Here is a 15,212-nt window from a genome sequence, read left to right as displayed (position 1 = left end):
GCATGCTGTGGGCGGGTGGGAAGTACTTTATAAGCTTCTAGCATGGGTGTACAACCTTACTTCTAAACTAAATGTAGGGTAACCTAGATCATCTACAGGCTTAAGGGTCAGGTAGAGTCTTCCCCAGGTCGATTGTGGTGCCATCGCTGGGCACCATGGTGTTTCCTCCATTGTTCATCTTGTATGCAGGCGGAGCTAGGATCCATCTTAACTCATTGGCTTTATGTTGGCAAGCAGAAGATTATCCCAGGGATACCCGATGGTAGCTCCACTGACTACCCAAATCTAGTGGTAAGTCATTTGTGAATGTTGACAAAAACATGTCTAAGAGATGCACTGGACTACTGTTGAATGTTATTTAAGCTTTTTAGTGTTTTTTGAAATGCAATCCGTTTTCTTTTAAGGCAAGCAGGATTGCTTTTAAAAATGCTTTATTTAAAGCAATTACAGATATGATGGCAGGCTGTCATTCAGAGTGGGTCATCATTAATATTCATGAGGTAGGTCGAATTCCAACCAACTACGAAACAGGTTTCTGTGAACCAACCTATTAGTATTTAGAACAGCTCGCAAAAAATAGAATGGATTTAGAAAATGTTGGTGTGTCATTTTCCGACCCCTTTCACTGAATCCAAACTTAGAAAATATGTCCCAAGGTCATTAATTCATGCAGTCCTCTTGATGACCTGTACGGTTAATGTGACATTCTACAAACAGCTGGAAAGAGCATGTGATGCATACTAGGAGCTTGCCCACAGAGGGTGAGAGTCTGACTCTGTGAATATCTGGTATATCTCATACCACCCTCTCAATACATTCATACTTCAGACACATATAAGTGGAGTGCATTCCTGTCCTCTCAGCAGCACCTTGCCACCGGCCATAACTACCTATTCCAAGAGCAGGAATTCAACAAAGGGTTTCAGGGCCTCTCCCATTATACCGCCCCTCACAGAGTGGTTTTTACATCTCTCCCTGGTGTTAGCCCTCACTGGGTACCTTTCTTCTTCTCCCTGGATTCTGACCATTAAAGAGTGCTTTCACTGATTCACCCAGGTTACAAGTCCTCAGAGGGTGCTTGATCTCTGTCTGTCTGTCTGTTTCTCTCTCTCCCACGATGCTGGCCTACCCTCACCATAATCTTATTTGACTTTTCAATGATGCTGGGCCTCATAGGGTGTCCTTGCTCCCTCTTCCAGGAGGCTGGCCTATCCTCGCCAGTACCTTATCTAACTTTTATAAGATGCTGTGTGCCTGTCCTGCTTCCTCCAGGAGACTAATCCTCACCAGGTGAGGATTCTCCTATGATGCTAGCCCTTACTAGGCTGCTTCCTTTGCCTCGCTTGATACTAACCCTCACTGGATACCTTTTTATCTCTCCTACGATGCTGGCCCTCACCAGGTGATTTTTCCATCACTCCCAGAACCCTCAGAGGGTTTTCTCTCACTCTCTCTCTCAAAAGGCTGACTACTCTCACCAGAATCTTCTCCAACTTTTCTGTGTTGCTTGCCCTCAGCGCCTGTCTGTCCTGCTTCCAGCAGACTACCAGCCCTCATTCTGTGCCCTTTCTAATTCTCCTGACTCCCATACTCGACTTTTGCACCTCTCCGAGGTCTCTAGTGCTCTATGGGTGCCTTTTCTGCCTCTCCCCGCAAACTGCCTCTCACCGGGTTCCTGGTCACCATGATGTGGGACCTCATTGGCTGGCCCCACCAAGGTTCTTTACAGCCTCTTTTATATTGCTTCCATTAAGGGCTTCCCCATATGTTACAAGTATGCCTGTCACATCAAAAAGCTTACTATCTCTCCCAGAAGACTGGACCTCCCTCTGCGCCTTTCCTCCTCTCTAAAGATAACACTTGAGCATTTCTTGCCTGTGCCAGTATGCTGGTCACTCCAGGGAGCTCGCCATGCATCTAATGTGTTTCTTTCAAGCCCACGTATATTTTTTTACTGCCTTCTTCAAACATGGTAGACTAAATAGAGGGTATTCCCAACATCACCCGGATGATAGACATCACCAAGGGCTTTTCAATTCTCTTTTACAGCTAATACCTTTATTAAGAACTTTAATTGTCTTTTTTAAGATATTGTCCTTACTTAGGGGTCGATTAGGATCGCGGACGGACTTGCGTCCGTCCGCGACCCCAGAGCAGGAGGGAACCTCCCCATGGCATGCGGAGTTCCCTCCTGTGCAATTAGGATGTGACCGCCACCCTGGCGGTCACATCCTCTATTTTTAACATTGCGGCGGGTGCAGCTTCAAGCTGCACCCGCGGCAATGTTAAAAATGCACGCATTGCATTTGCATGCAGAAAGAGGCAGGCACCACGCGGTGCCAGCCGCTTTCTGCATGCAAATGCAGGGGAGTACCATAGGTACCCCCCATGTGCACCCCCCACCCCCCCTTCACCTAGGGGGCCCGCAACGGGCCCCCGCAGTGAAGTTCTGTATGCTTTTCCACGGCGGAAAACCCGCCGCGGAAAAGCATAATTTACTGGCCATCCTAATATGGTGGACGGTGTCTGGAAGACACCGTCACCATATTAGAGCTTTTCCGCCGCAGTTGTAATCCGACCGCGGCGGAAAAGCTGCGGACGGAAACCAGGACCCACCAGCCATCCTAATCTGGCGGTGGGTCTTTGGTCAGTCCGCTGCGGTTTTTCCGCATCCTCGGGTCGGCGGTGACTTCCGCCGGCCCCGAGGATGCGGAAAAACCGTAATCATAATGACCCCCTTAGAGTCCTCCCTGCTTCTCCCAGGAGGCTGTACTTCACCAGGTCCTTTCTGAGCCCTCTCATGAGATTGGACCTCACCCAATGCTTGCTCTCGCCAAGGTGATTTCTAGCCTTTCTCTGAACAATTACATCACTAGTGCCTCTCTTGAATATATATATCAATCCCAGCTTGATCTACTACATCTTTGCATCCTCCTTCAGTATGCTTGGCCTTGCTATGAGTTTTCCCCGTTTCTCTTTGGATAACAGACCAAGAGCCATCCTGCATCTGCCAGACAGTGGTCCACGATAATATTCTTACTTAAATGTTGCAGGGGTTTGGCCTTAATGATGGCTTTCCGTGAGCCTTCTAGGAGGTTGGCTCTGACGTCCCAGACTTCAAGTTTTGCCTCTCCAGACTTTCCTTCAAGGTTTGCTGTTACAAATGGACTTCCCTGACTCTCCTAGCAGTGTGTCCATCACTGAGGACATTCCCTGACTCTCTAGGAGTCTGGTCCTGAGTGAGGGCCTTCCCTGACTCACTCATACTGTTGTCTGACATCCTTCCCTGGCTCTGCCAGGAAGCCATCACTTATAGTCAATGTTTTAAGTCTCCCTGAACAAACTCATTGACAATTAGCCTTCCATTACTACACCATGATGCCAGTCATCAGGGAGACCCTTCCAAGCTTTACTCATGAAGACTCTCTTTCTGATTAGAATGGTCCCCGCCTCTTGTCTTTCTCACTTCTACTAAGAGGTTAGCCCTCACCAATTGCCTTTTGTTTACTCTCCTAGGTTGTCAGGCCCCAAATAGGGCCCTTCTAGATTCTTCCTAGTCTCTAACCCTCTCTGACAGAGCACTTTCTTTAACTTTCCGAGAAACCTGACCTTCACCTGGTCCTTTCCAGTCTCTCCCCTCACTGAGGACTTTCCCCAATTTTCTCAGAAGGTTGACTTTTACCTAAGACCCTTTCAGTCTCTCACAGGATGCTAATCCAAACTCAAAGGCTTCTCAACCTCTTCCACAATGCTGAACCTTCCTCGGAGACTTCCCACAATCTCCCAGGAGCATCAGAGACATCATTTTTCTAAACAAATATGTGACGCAAAGAATAAGAAAGAGACATTTCCCTCATATGTGGGACAAATACTGTATTATGGTCAAGAGAGAGATTCCTAAGGAAAGAAATGGACAGCATCACTGCTGCCTTCTGCATTATCACACATCAGTCTATGAGATTGTCGAGTGCAAGGATTGTCACCGTTCAGTTTTTGGGGAGCGCACCGTCCGTACAAAGTTCTGGGAGGCAGTTATGTTGTTATTCATCTGGTGGTCAAGAAACTCAGATGTTTCTTCTGCAATCTGCCCAGGGATTCGGAAGTCAATGGTGGGGTGTTCCCTCTTTGGGCTAGGGTTGGTGTGAACGTTCCTGGTGTCACCGTCACAGCCCGTACCCTGGAGGAACTGAAGGAAGTTCTCTTCGATGGAGCCATCCCGGCTAGGCAACCTTAGGTCTTCCTCTGGTGTCCTCTTGAAGAAGCAGCTTAGGTGCTTGCTAAGTTCTCCACGAATCTGTCTGTTTAAGCACCCATAAAAGAAGGGGTTGGAAGTGAAGCACAGATACCCAATCCACGTCACCACCACCTCCACCTGTCCTCCATGAAAGGACTGAGAGCTCAGTGCAGAGTAAAGATGGAATGAAAAATATGGCATCCAGCAGAAGAGGAATTGTCCACCCACAGCTACAAGGATGACGGCCGCCTTCCCACCACCAAACATCCTCTGAGGAGTAGTCCTCGGAGCCCCTGAGCTGGTCACCATAGTAGACCTGCTACTCAGAGACTCAGACCTTCGGCGTGGGGTGTCCATCCATGTAGGCAGTGGCCCGTGATGTAGGGCAGCCACTCTAGCTACTTTAAACATGTTGCAGTAGACAACAAATATGATCATGATGGGAAGAAGGAAGTAGAAAACAGAGAAGAAAATGATGAAGCTCTTGCGTGAAGTGCTCCTGCTCCACTGCAGAGAGCAGTGGTGGCGGCCCTCATGCTCAGCTGAGGCGAGGAGGAGTTCTTGGGAACTGAAAGTCAGAATGGGGATCAGAGACATGATAACAGATTTAATCCACACGCCAACTAAGACAGACACTACTAGACCCACTGTCATCTTGACCTCGTACCTCATCGGATGGACCACATAGTAGTATCGTTCAATGTTAATAGCCGAGATAGACAGGATGGACATGCTGATGAAGCAAACACTCAGGAAGAGATACACCCTGCACATGGCATCCCCAAGTATGGTGTTGTCAAAAAGGTTGCAGGTGGATAGCATGGCAAGCGGCATGAGGGTCAAGGCAGCCAAGAGGTCCACCAGACATAGATGGAAAACAAAAACAAACTTCCTCAGCGCTGGGGTCCTGATGATGACTGCCATAACTGCTACGTTGCCAGCAATGGCCACCAGGTCAACCAGGAGCATGAAGAAGAGGCCAACAAACTCAGATGCCACATCCCGTTCCCCGGCCCCCAGGGTGGAGTTGGAGTGCATAGAACTTGGAGGCTTTTGGTAGGATCTTCCAGGTCTAGAGGAGTTCCACATCCCTTGGGTGGGAAGTGAGGGCTCCATAGAAGCTTGATTGAGAACCCCACAGCTCGTCTCTTCACGGGCCCATCACCCATCCTATTCAGGTTCGCAGAGGAGACTCAGAGAGAATTGTGCAAACTATGAAGTAGAACAAGAGGTAAAAGTAGCGGAATCATAATCGCTTTCATCACATCCTTTTAGCGAGGTCTGCCCCTCCAGTCACTTTTCAAAAAGCTCTGTAACAACTCCTCCATGGTTTCTGCTCCCAGTCGTTCTTGCTTTTGCTTTGGACCTCCGAGGAAGCATCCAGAGTGATGTAAGAGGTCTGCATTTGCTTGTGGTTTATCATGTGTAGAAGACAGACTCTTGGAAGGTTGGCCTTTGTTAGCAGCCAAAGGTTTTCACATGTTCATCTTTTCCAGACGAGGAGTAGGACTCTAAAAAAAAAAGAAAAGCGTGTTAGTGGGTAATCAGAGCATAGCCAAAACCTCAGATAACCTTCTCTGCTCTATTCCCATGCTAATAGTTACTGTCATTCATCTACCTTTGACAACCCACATAAATAACTAACCTCCATCTGCTTACAGCCAGCATGTCAGATTCCCTGGAACGCCAGTAGATTCAAGATACTTTTCAAGGAAGATCTGCTGTAAAGGCAGTCATCCTGAATGGCCTCTGACAACTAATCTCTTCTAGGTCTGAGTAGTCCCTGTTCCATACGGAGGAAATCAGCTGCTTAGAACCACACCAACCACTCAGCAATGCGATGAAGTAGCACAAACTCTATACTAATGTTACCCATAGACATCTTTAAAACAAATTGAAAATGTTTGTTCACTTGCTTTCTTCACAGAGCATTTGCTAACTACTCTGCAGTACTCCAGCGAGATGACAGCAGGATTGCAAAGCTGCTTCCTCGACTCCATCATTACATCCACTTCTTTCCAGAAGGCCACAGCAACTGGGCAGAGAAACGCTTGCGCGAGAGGATCTGTTTTACGTGAAGATATGGACCCAGAGATGGGTATGTCCATCAGGTGGCCAGTGATCTTTCCATCTATTGATTTAAAACTCAGGGGAAAGACCTGTTCCTCCCCGCCCCATCTCTATCATGCCCTACTTCAATCCGGATGGCGTAAAGATGGTTTGCCCTTACATTTTTGCCTGAGACCAAGGCCGGACAATAAAGTATGGAGATCTGACCAAGGCACTGATGGAGTTTATGATTTCTTGTAAATGTGGCACTGAAACATGAACAAGTGAGCACGGTCAGTAATATGTAAAAACCCTGCCCCTTGTGTTTTAAGGTTCTGTGCATTCATCAGAGTTTGACTGGGTAATGTGCTTCCATCCGGAGTCCAGTGATAGAGCATAGGGGAAATGATCTACACCGACAATCAGGAGGACTGCATTGACGATTGCGTGGAAAGTGTGAATCGGCCCATACATTTACTTCATAATGTTACTGTATCTTTAAATAGCTAAAACTGGTGTATAAACATCACAAAAGGAGGGGATTTGAATTCAAGTTAATGTAGCAGCTGAATGCTGAGAGTTCGAAAAGGGTCCCCATGTTTTTCCCATGTAGCGGCAAATTGACTGGGTACACCTAAGAGCCTTCACCTGACATTGTCATGAGTCTTGAATAATGTGCTTGGCATAACCTAGTCTCCCTGCTTGGAGCCTTGAAAAGGCTGACGGACAACCAGGCACTCTTTGGGTACTTATCAACTACAGCCAGTTCAATTCACAAACCCCAAAAGCAAGGAATTGAATGCATTGAAGTAAGCACCTGGAGTTCTCACAAATGTAAAGGGTCATTTAGGGTTGACCACCGACCAACACCTAAATTGTGGCTTTTCACAAGGAAACCTTTCTCTGTCCTGGGACACTTTCTCCAGTCTATAAACCTCACAAAATGAGAGGGTGCCTAGCAAGCCCAGGACCCAGTGACACGATGGCTTGCTTCTGCACAAGCCTTTGTAAGACTCTTAGCGACTCATTACTAACCCCGGGCGTAGTTTGCATAGTAGCACTACGCGAAGTGCACTTCGCACTAAGCGAGCTACAAGAACTGCGTAGTGCGGTATGAAAAATGCTGTTCGCAATTATTTCACAGTGCTGTATGCTTGTCTGCACTGTGCAATCATTGCAAACGGCATCTTGCACAGTGCAAGCGGTCGTTTTCTGCCGCTTGAGTAGATTTGTACTCGAGCTGCAGCATTCTCAGTGCGGACTGGTAGTTTCTCATCGCGAGCGGTTGCGAGCATACGTGACCACTCGCAATGAGAAACCTGACCTCCCCGCGTTGAGAATCTCGCCGGAAGGTATATTTTCCACGCTTGCGATCGGCAATTTGATGTTGCTGATCGCGAACGAGGAAAAAGTCTCGCCAGGATGTTGATTTTGCTCGCTCGCGGTCGCCAACTTGACATTGAGGACCGCGAGCAAGCAAAAAATGCCGGCTATGCTACGCGTTTATGTACAGTGCTAAGTACAATTTGTGTAGCGCATTGTAGCGCAAACTACGCACGCTCCGCAAGCGTAGCGTAGTCCTACACCCAGGGTTACTCATTACACGCTCACCAAAGGAGGAAGAACAGAGAGCTGCTGTTCCACCCAAACATACGCCGCTACACTTCTCGCTTCTGAGAAATAATCCCTCCTAGCCCACTCTAACTAGTATGGTGGTCACAGCAGGGCAGGGGTGCATTAGAAATGCTGTGTCTCATGATGGTTAGGAGCGGGCAGGGGTACATTAGAAACGCTGACTGTCAGGATCCAAGCACTTCCTGTAAATTTTCAAGATACAGTTATGTTACGCTGGGAGGATTTGGGAATCCGGAGGATTGTGGACCTTATGGATGCGGAGGGTCAAGCTAATTATGGGACTGATAGGAAATACTTTTTAAGCATTTGCAAATACGGAGCTTTCTCGCTTAGAAGAAAGGGGGGCAAAGGGATTTAGTAAACCCTCTATTATGGAGGTGGGTAGGGATTACAAGGGATATACCATCAACCATATAGATGGGGGGACTGACCCAACTGAAGCACGACGATCTAGAGAAGCAAGTGGAGAAATGGAAACAAAAGTTAGGTACAAGCTGTGGCAGTTTTTTAGTCTCTCTGGAGCTAGGGAAGTGTATTCTGTGCTCTGCAGGGTTACAATCACAACATTATAAAACAATTTATCGTTGTATTACACCCCGCCCAAGATAGACCAATAGGGAGGTCAAGCGGGGGTCAGTTGTCCTCTTTGCAACAGCACAGAAGCAGATCAAATACATATGTTCTCAACATGTCCCCTGCTAGAAACCCTGAAGAGGGATAAAGATTGTTTTTTAGATCAATCCCTGAAAATAAAAGTAACCCTAACCCCAGAATTAATGTTGTTAGGGGTCAGTAGTGATGGAACAATCGGGACATATCAATATTTTTTGTTTTTGGCCATGGCAGTGGTTAGAATTTGTATATTCTCAGCTTGGTTGGATCCTCTCACCCCATCGTTTCAACAATGGCTTGTGAGGCTGTTATCTATTTTTAATCTAGAAAACGGGGTGTATGAAAGGACGGGCCATAGGGCTAGAAAGTGAGGCAGATGCATTTAAGCCCCGATTGATAGCTGGAAAAAAGACGGGGCTGTATGCCACAGCTATAATTTAATCATGATTGTTTGCACTTTATGTCGTATGATATCAATTGTTGCTTTTAAAGTGATGGCATCTGAATCCCCACGGTCCCATTGCATAATATTTTATTGTATGTATTTTCGGCCGAATTTCCTCATGAATTATATTTGTATTTATCTATATGATGGTGTTAAATAAAAAATAAAAAAAGAAACGCTGTGCCTCATGATGTTTATTAATGGGCAGGACGAGTCTTGTCTTCTGATGGATGTTTGCAAGAATGGCTGGCTGGTCTCTGCAATGTCTTACTTCCATCAGGGCAGCATTGCCTCAATCCTACCTGACGTTTTACTTTTTGCGAAACGGAACTTTGCGATGCGAAGCTGATTGGCTCCCCGGTGTCTGTCAACATTCTAAACAGTCCGGAGCGGCCGCCATCTTATCTCTCGGTAGGATCGAGAGAGAAGAAGAGGTGAAAAACGAAGGGGGAATTTAATGAAAGGGGGCAAGGTATACCCCTCTTGACCCCCTAGGAATGTTGTTGGGGTTATTAAAGGGTCCCGTGGGGAAAATAAAAAAAAATTATTTTTCACGGTAGAAGCGCTTCACGGGCCGCGAACTGGGCCGCAAACTGGTAGCGAAACGGGAATTCGCCATTTTGTGCTTCGTTTTAATTAAATTACTAGGTATAAGGGGGTGCGGGAGACGTATCCTAATCCCTTATGTTTTCTGATGGTGGCTGAGGAGGCTCATATATGTTGATATATGTCTTCCAGCGGCTGTGCGTGCGCCATCTTGTCTCTCGGTAGGATCGAGAGAGAAGAAGAGGTGAAAAACGAAGGGGGAATTTAATGAAAGGGGGCAAGGTATTCCCCTCTTGACCCCCTAGGAATGATGTTGGGGTTATTAAAGGGTCCTGTGGGGAAGAAAAAAAAATTTGATTTTTCACGGTAGAAGCGCTTCCCGGGCCGCAAACTGGTAGCGAAACGGGAATTCGCCATTTTGTGTTTTGTTTTAATTAAATTACTAGGTATAAGGGGGTGCGGGAGACGTATCCTGATCCCTTATGTTTTCTGAGGGTGGCTGAGGAGGCTCATATATGTTGATACATGTCTTCCAGCGGCTGTGCGTGAGCTTTTTTTTTTTTTTGCTGCGTGACGTCTGTTAACGTTCGATTCGATGGAAATCAGGAAGTGTTGACCGCCAATTTGTCAGTGCGATAAAATATTTTGTTATAAATGAATCCTTATTGATAAACATTGTCTGCGCCATCTTGCCTTTTTTCCAATGCCACAATTTTGTCGTGCACAGCAGCCATTTTAGATGCCAGGCCGGTCCCAGGCTATCACCTAGCCCTGCGGATATAGTTTATGGCCCCAGCTGTAGAGAATCCAGACATGCCAACCCTCCCGATTCAGGCGTGAGACTACTGATTTCAGTGCTAGTCTCCCGCCTCCCGATTTCTGCAAGCAAAAACCCGGGGGCATATTATCAACAACTAGCGATCATTTTTGTCTTTAACTTGTTTAGAGACAAAAATTATCGCCGCACATCGGCGATTTTTATCGCAGATAAACCTTGCTATTAGCTTGCTATTTTATCGCAAATGCGATAAAAAACGGCCGCAATGCATGAATATCGCTGAAAAGTCAGCGATATTCATGCATTATCGAGCAAATGCTCTTAGCCATGTTATCCACCTCCCATTGGATAACATGGCTAAGAACTGCTCAGGGCAGGTGTTAGCTTTTGGAGATATTCGCGCTTAGCGCGAATATCTCCAAAAGTTGGTTATAGGAGATAGCGATGTTAGGGACTGTTTCCAGTCGCTAACATCTTGGCACGCCCACTTTGCATGTCATTAGTGATAAATATCACTGACATGCAAAGCGGGGCCCAAGATGGTCGCTATCTCCTTTTAGCTGTCACTAACTGGTGTTAGCGACAGCTTGGTAATAGAGAGATAATTTATCTCCGCTTTCTTGGCTTTTAAAGCCAAAAAAGCGGAGATAAACCCCCTTGATAATATGCCCCACGATTCCTCGGGGGTTTCAGGTGACAGGGCTTGGTATTGTGTTACGTGGTAATTCTTCCAGGAAACGTCAGAGGGTCGATGCAGGGGTTCTAGAAGGGCTGATAAACCATTTAAGCCTCATGAACAAGCGCATGGTCTTTTAAAGATCTGTGAAGTACTCGGGGCGGCGGTGTGTGTGTGGCCTCTTTCAGGAGCGGGCAAGGGGGGGGGGGCACTGCCAGCAACTTGCCAGGCCAGGCAGTGTTCAACACTTGCATCACCCTTTCTCTGCCTGCTATTGCGCTCCATGCTTCGGAAAGGTAAGAAAAAGAACGTGCATTTGAGTTTGAAATGTCCGATCCTGTAGCAGTACACTTGCAAAGCCCACACATGACAATAACCCGATTCAAGGTCCCATTCACCCGATTTTTTAAAAATATATAGCACTCCAACAAAGTAGAATTATAAAACTTTATTAACTTTTAAATATAACGAACGCAACAAAAACTGTAAATACATTTAAACATTTTTTGACAAAAAAAAGCAACAATGGTCAGAAGCTGTCTTTTGTGCGAATAGTCCCAAGGCAGCACAACGTGCTGAGTTCTGGACGGCACCCAGGTGATGTCGCCTGGGTGTCGCACTGGTTTTTGGTTTCCTACAATGCAGCTCAGAAAAACAGCGTGGGGCGTCCCGGGTGGTGCGGGGGGAGGCCTCGTCAGTAGCGGTCTGAAGTGCGAATAGTCCCAAGGCAGCAGAACGCGCTGAGATGTGGATGGCACCCAGGTGATGTCCAGTAAACTGCCGCACTGGTTTTGGTATCCTACAATGCTGCTCCGAAAATTGGCGTGGGGCGGCCCGGGGGGGGGGGAGGCGGCGTGAACGGGCCTCCCCAGGTGGCGGCCATCCAGCTGAGTTGCGCCCGCTCTTGCGGCTACAGCGTCTCGCTCACCATGTAGTTGACTTCCGCCCACTCTTGCAGTGCAGCGATAGGCGGCTGCCACAGGACTCTCAAAATGGCGGCCGGCTCTTCGGTTTTGGACCTGGTCCACTAAAATGGCCCTGGGACACCTTGGAACTCGGACGCTTGCCTGCTAGGGCTTGGGCTCCATTCTCGAAAGCGTCCCCTCAGCCGTGAAGATTCTACAAAAGTCTTGGGGGCCCTCGACTCCTGCAGGCTTCCGGTGGGGAGCGGCTGCCATGATTGCTCGCGGAATGACCACGACGGAGCCACGAGATGGTGGTGCTCTCATGCTGACGCCAGCTTCAGTCTGAAACATCCAGAAACAAGGTGGGGCTTTCATCGTTTGGGAAAAAAAATGTTCTAAACCAATGAAAAGTGTTATTTTTAGGTCATATGACCAAGCCTTCCATCTTTAGGAAACCAAAAGTAAAATGAACCAATGAAAAGTTTTATAAACAAGTCACATGACCTGTTATGCGGCATAGGGCTACAAAAAGCGTAGAAAATCCGTTGGTACGTGAGGCGGCGTCAGTAGCGGACCGATGTGCGAATAGGCCGAAGGCAGCACAACGCGCCGAGATCCGGATGGCACCGAGTTAGTGTCCAGCAAGTTGCTGCACTGGTGTGGCTATCCTACAATGCCGCGCCGAAAATCGGCGTGGGGCGCCCCATTGGCCTGTGAGGTCGCGTCAGTCAGTGGGGGCTGTGCGTCTCCCCCAAGATGGAGGCTCCTCGGCTGCAGTGGGGCGCCCCTTATCTTTTCACTCGCCGTCCAACTGAGTTGCGTACGCACTTGCGGCTACAGTAGGCCGAAGGCAGCACAACGCGCCGAGATCCGGATGGCACCGAGGTGGTGTCCAGCAAATTGCCGCACTGGTGTGGCCATCCTACAATGCTGCGCCAAAAGACGGCGTGTCCAGCTGAGTTGCGGTCACTCTTGCGGTACAGTGACTCGAACGCGCAGATATCCGGATGGCACCGAGGTGGTGTCCAGCAAATTGCCGCACTGGTGTGGCCATCCTACAATGCTGCGCCGAAAGACGGCGTGTCCAGCTGAGTTTCTCCCGCTCTTGCGGTACAGTGACTCAAACGCGCCGAGATCCGGATGGCACCGAGGTGGTGTCCAGCAAGTTGCCGCACTGGTGTGGCCATCCTACAATGCTGCGCCGAAAGTCGGCGTGGGGTGCCCCGTTGGCTTATGAGGTGATGTCAGTAGTGGACCGATGTGTGAATAGGTCGGAACCAGCACAAGGCGCCAAGATCCGAATGGCAAGTCCTGGATGTTGAGTGCCATAGTTGAGAGTTCTGAGCAGTGCTTGTAAGACTGTCTGAAGCTTATTTGCACCTGCTGCAGCTTCACTATTGCCCTGGTGTGGCCAAAGATCGCACATGACATAGGCGGCCGGCTCCCGAGGTCCGGCGGAACTTTTTTCCTTTTCCTTTTTGCTTCTTGTCCCACAATCCGTTTCAACTGAAGACACGACCAGGTCCCTGAATGTGTGCAGGGGGACGTTATTGATTGAATCAAAATGGCGGCTTCACACAAAGCTGACTCAAGCGTTGCTGTTGATGCTATACAGACAAAAATTGGTTTTCAGTTTGTACATTCTTCAGGATTTTTTTTTCCATCCAAGGCTGATTGAGAGTTTGTAGAAAAATGGCTTCAGATTTTCCACATACTACTCTTCAACATTCTTCCTAAATGTAACAATGTGAGACTCACTAGGAGAACGGCTGTTTATCTTTCCTTTCAAAATGCTGCCAACAATATTTTCTGAATGGAAGACACCATCTTGTAGCATAAAGGGCCGAAATGGGTTCTGGTCTGGGCGATGGTTGGTGGAGACATTTTGACTATATCTTGGACCTGCCCGGCCTCGCCCAAAATGGCGCCGGTATAAATGGGACTCGTAACTCCTTGTTGTGTACTGGTTGAACAACTTTGATATCACGAGATATGAATGCAGTTTTGATGCTCATGGCGGGCGGGGACGAGAATTGATTGAATATTTTGACATCCCTATTGATATTAAGTTCTGATGTGTTATTGATTACTGTAGTATTGAAAGTTCGAATTACCGTCACCCATGGTACTTGCCCGCAAATGTATATCTAGATGATTTTTTTGTAAGTGGCCCTGTCGTAATTTAATTACAAAATGTACGTCCACCGATTCCGCAACTGTTAGACACCTTAGTTCTTGCAACCTAATGGCCCGCTCGTTACGTTCCTCTATAATGTAAATGTCTCCTCATCATATACGATTTCAGTTTGCTCCGTGGCCGGCCCACGTGGTTATAGGCCCGTATTTGTATACTGACATTTTCACAATAAAGGTTTTTAAAACAAAACATGGTAGTAGTATTTACATTGGTAAAGTTTTTACTTTTAGTCACTGTTTTCGAATCAGTAAAAGGCAAGTGAAATAAAGCAGTCCAATTACATGACGGATAAAAGGTATAATACGTAGGAACGCAGTAAAGATAAATGGTCAAGGGCAGTTGTGTTTTCCACTCCTGCAACATAAAGTGATCGATAAGAATCTGATAATCAGGCGTATCGGCGACTAAGACAGCAGGCCGAGTCTCTTTTACTCAACGGCTCCGTCATGGAACGAAGAAACACCCTTTTTCTCGAAAAATGAATATATTTTACTTGCAGGACAGTTGTAAATTTTCCGGGAAAGTACATTAGCCTGGAATATTATAATATATATGTTTAAAAAAAAAAGTTCGAAATCAATAAAAAGCGTATTTTTTAGGTCATATGACCAAGCTTTTCATTATTAAAATAACAAAAGTAAAATGAACCAATAAAAAGTTTTATTAACAAGTCACATGACCTGTTATGCTTACGTTACGCGCTGCGCGCCGCGCCCCGGATCACTTCCGGGTGCGCTAACGCGGCGTGTCATATAACGCATTACGCGACAACGTAGGTCAAGAATATAGTCAAAATGTCTCCACCAACCAGCGTTCGGAACACAACCCCTTTCATCAGTCCAAAAAGTTCTGTTAAATGACAACAGAGGGGACAGGCAACAAGAACCATCAGTCAAAGAGGGGAGGGCAAGTTCTTCTCTACCGGGTCATGTTGGGGCTATACCGGAACTGATCGAATTGGTAGTCTACAGTGTTTCTGGATGTTTCAGACTAAAGCTGGCGTCAGCATGAGAGCACTACCATCTCGTAGGTCCGTCGTGGCCATTCCACGAGCAAACATGGCAGCCGCTCCCCACCAGAAGCCTGCGGGAGTCGGGGGCCCCCAAGACTTTTGTAGAATCTTCACGGCTGAGGG

General features: G+C 47.4%; 1 protein-coding gene across 1 annotated transcript in view; it reads right to left on the bottom strand.

Annotated features, from left to right (window-relative positions):
• Nucleotides 1-3,861: 3,861 nt before the first annotated feature.
• Nucleotides 3,862-15,212, bottom strand: part of GPR61 (G protein-coupled receptor 61) — a 35,458-nt gene continuing 24,107 nt past the window's right edge. Inside the window, exon 2 of the mRNA XM_086920390.1 lies at nt 3,862-5,745. Coding sequence (XP_086776516.1) covers nt 3,980-5,350 — 1,371 coding nt within the window. The 5' untranslated portion in view covers nt 5,351-5,745 and the 3' untranslated portion in view covers nt 3,862-3,979. The remainder of the gene's footprint in view (nt 5,746-15,212) is intronic.

This window comes from Lissotriton vulgaris, chromosome 5 (genome assembly GCF_964263255.1).
Source record: "Lissotriton vulgaris chromosome 5, aLisVul1.2, whole genome shotgun sequence".
NCBI lineage: Eukaryota > Metazoa > Chordata > Amphibia > Caudata > Salamandridae > Lissotriton > Lissotriton vulgaris.
Note: the sequence above shows the minus strand (reverse complement) of the source record. Positions and strands in the feature narration are given on the sequence as shown.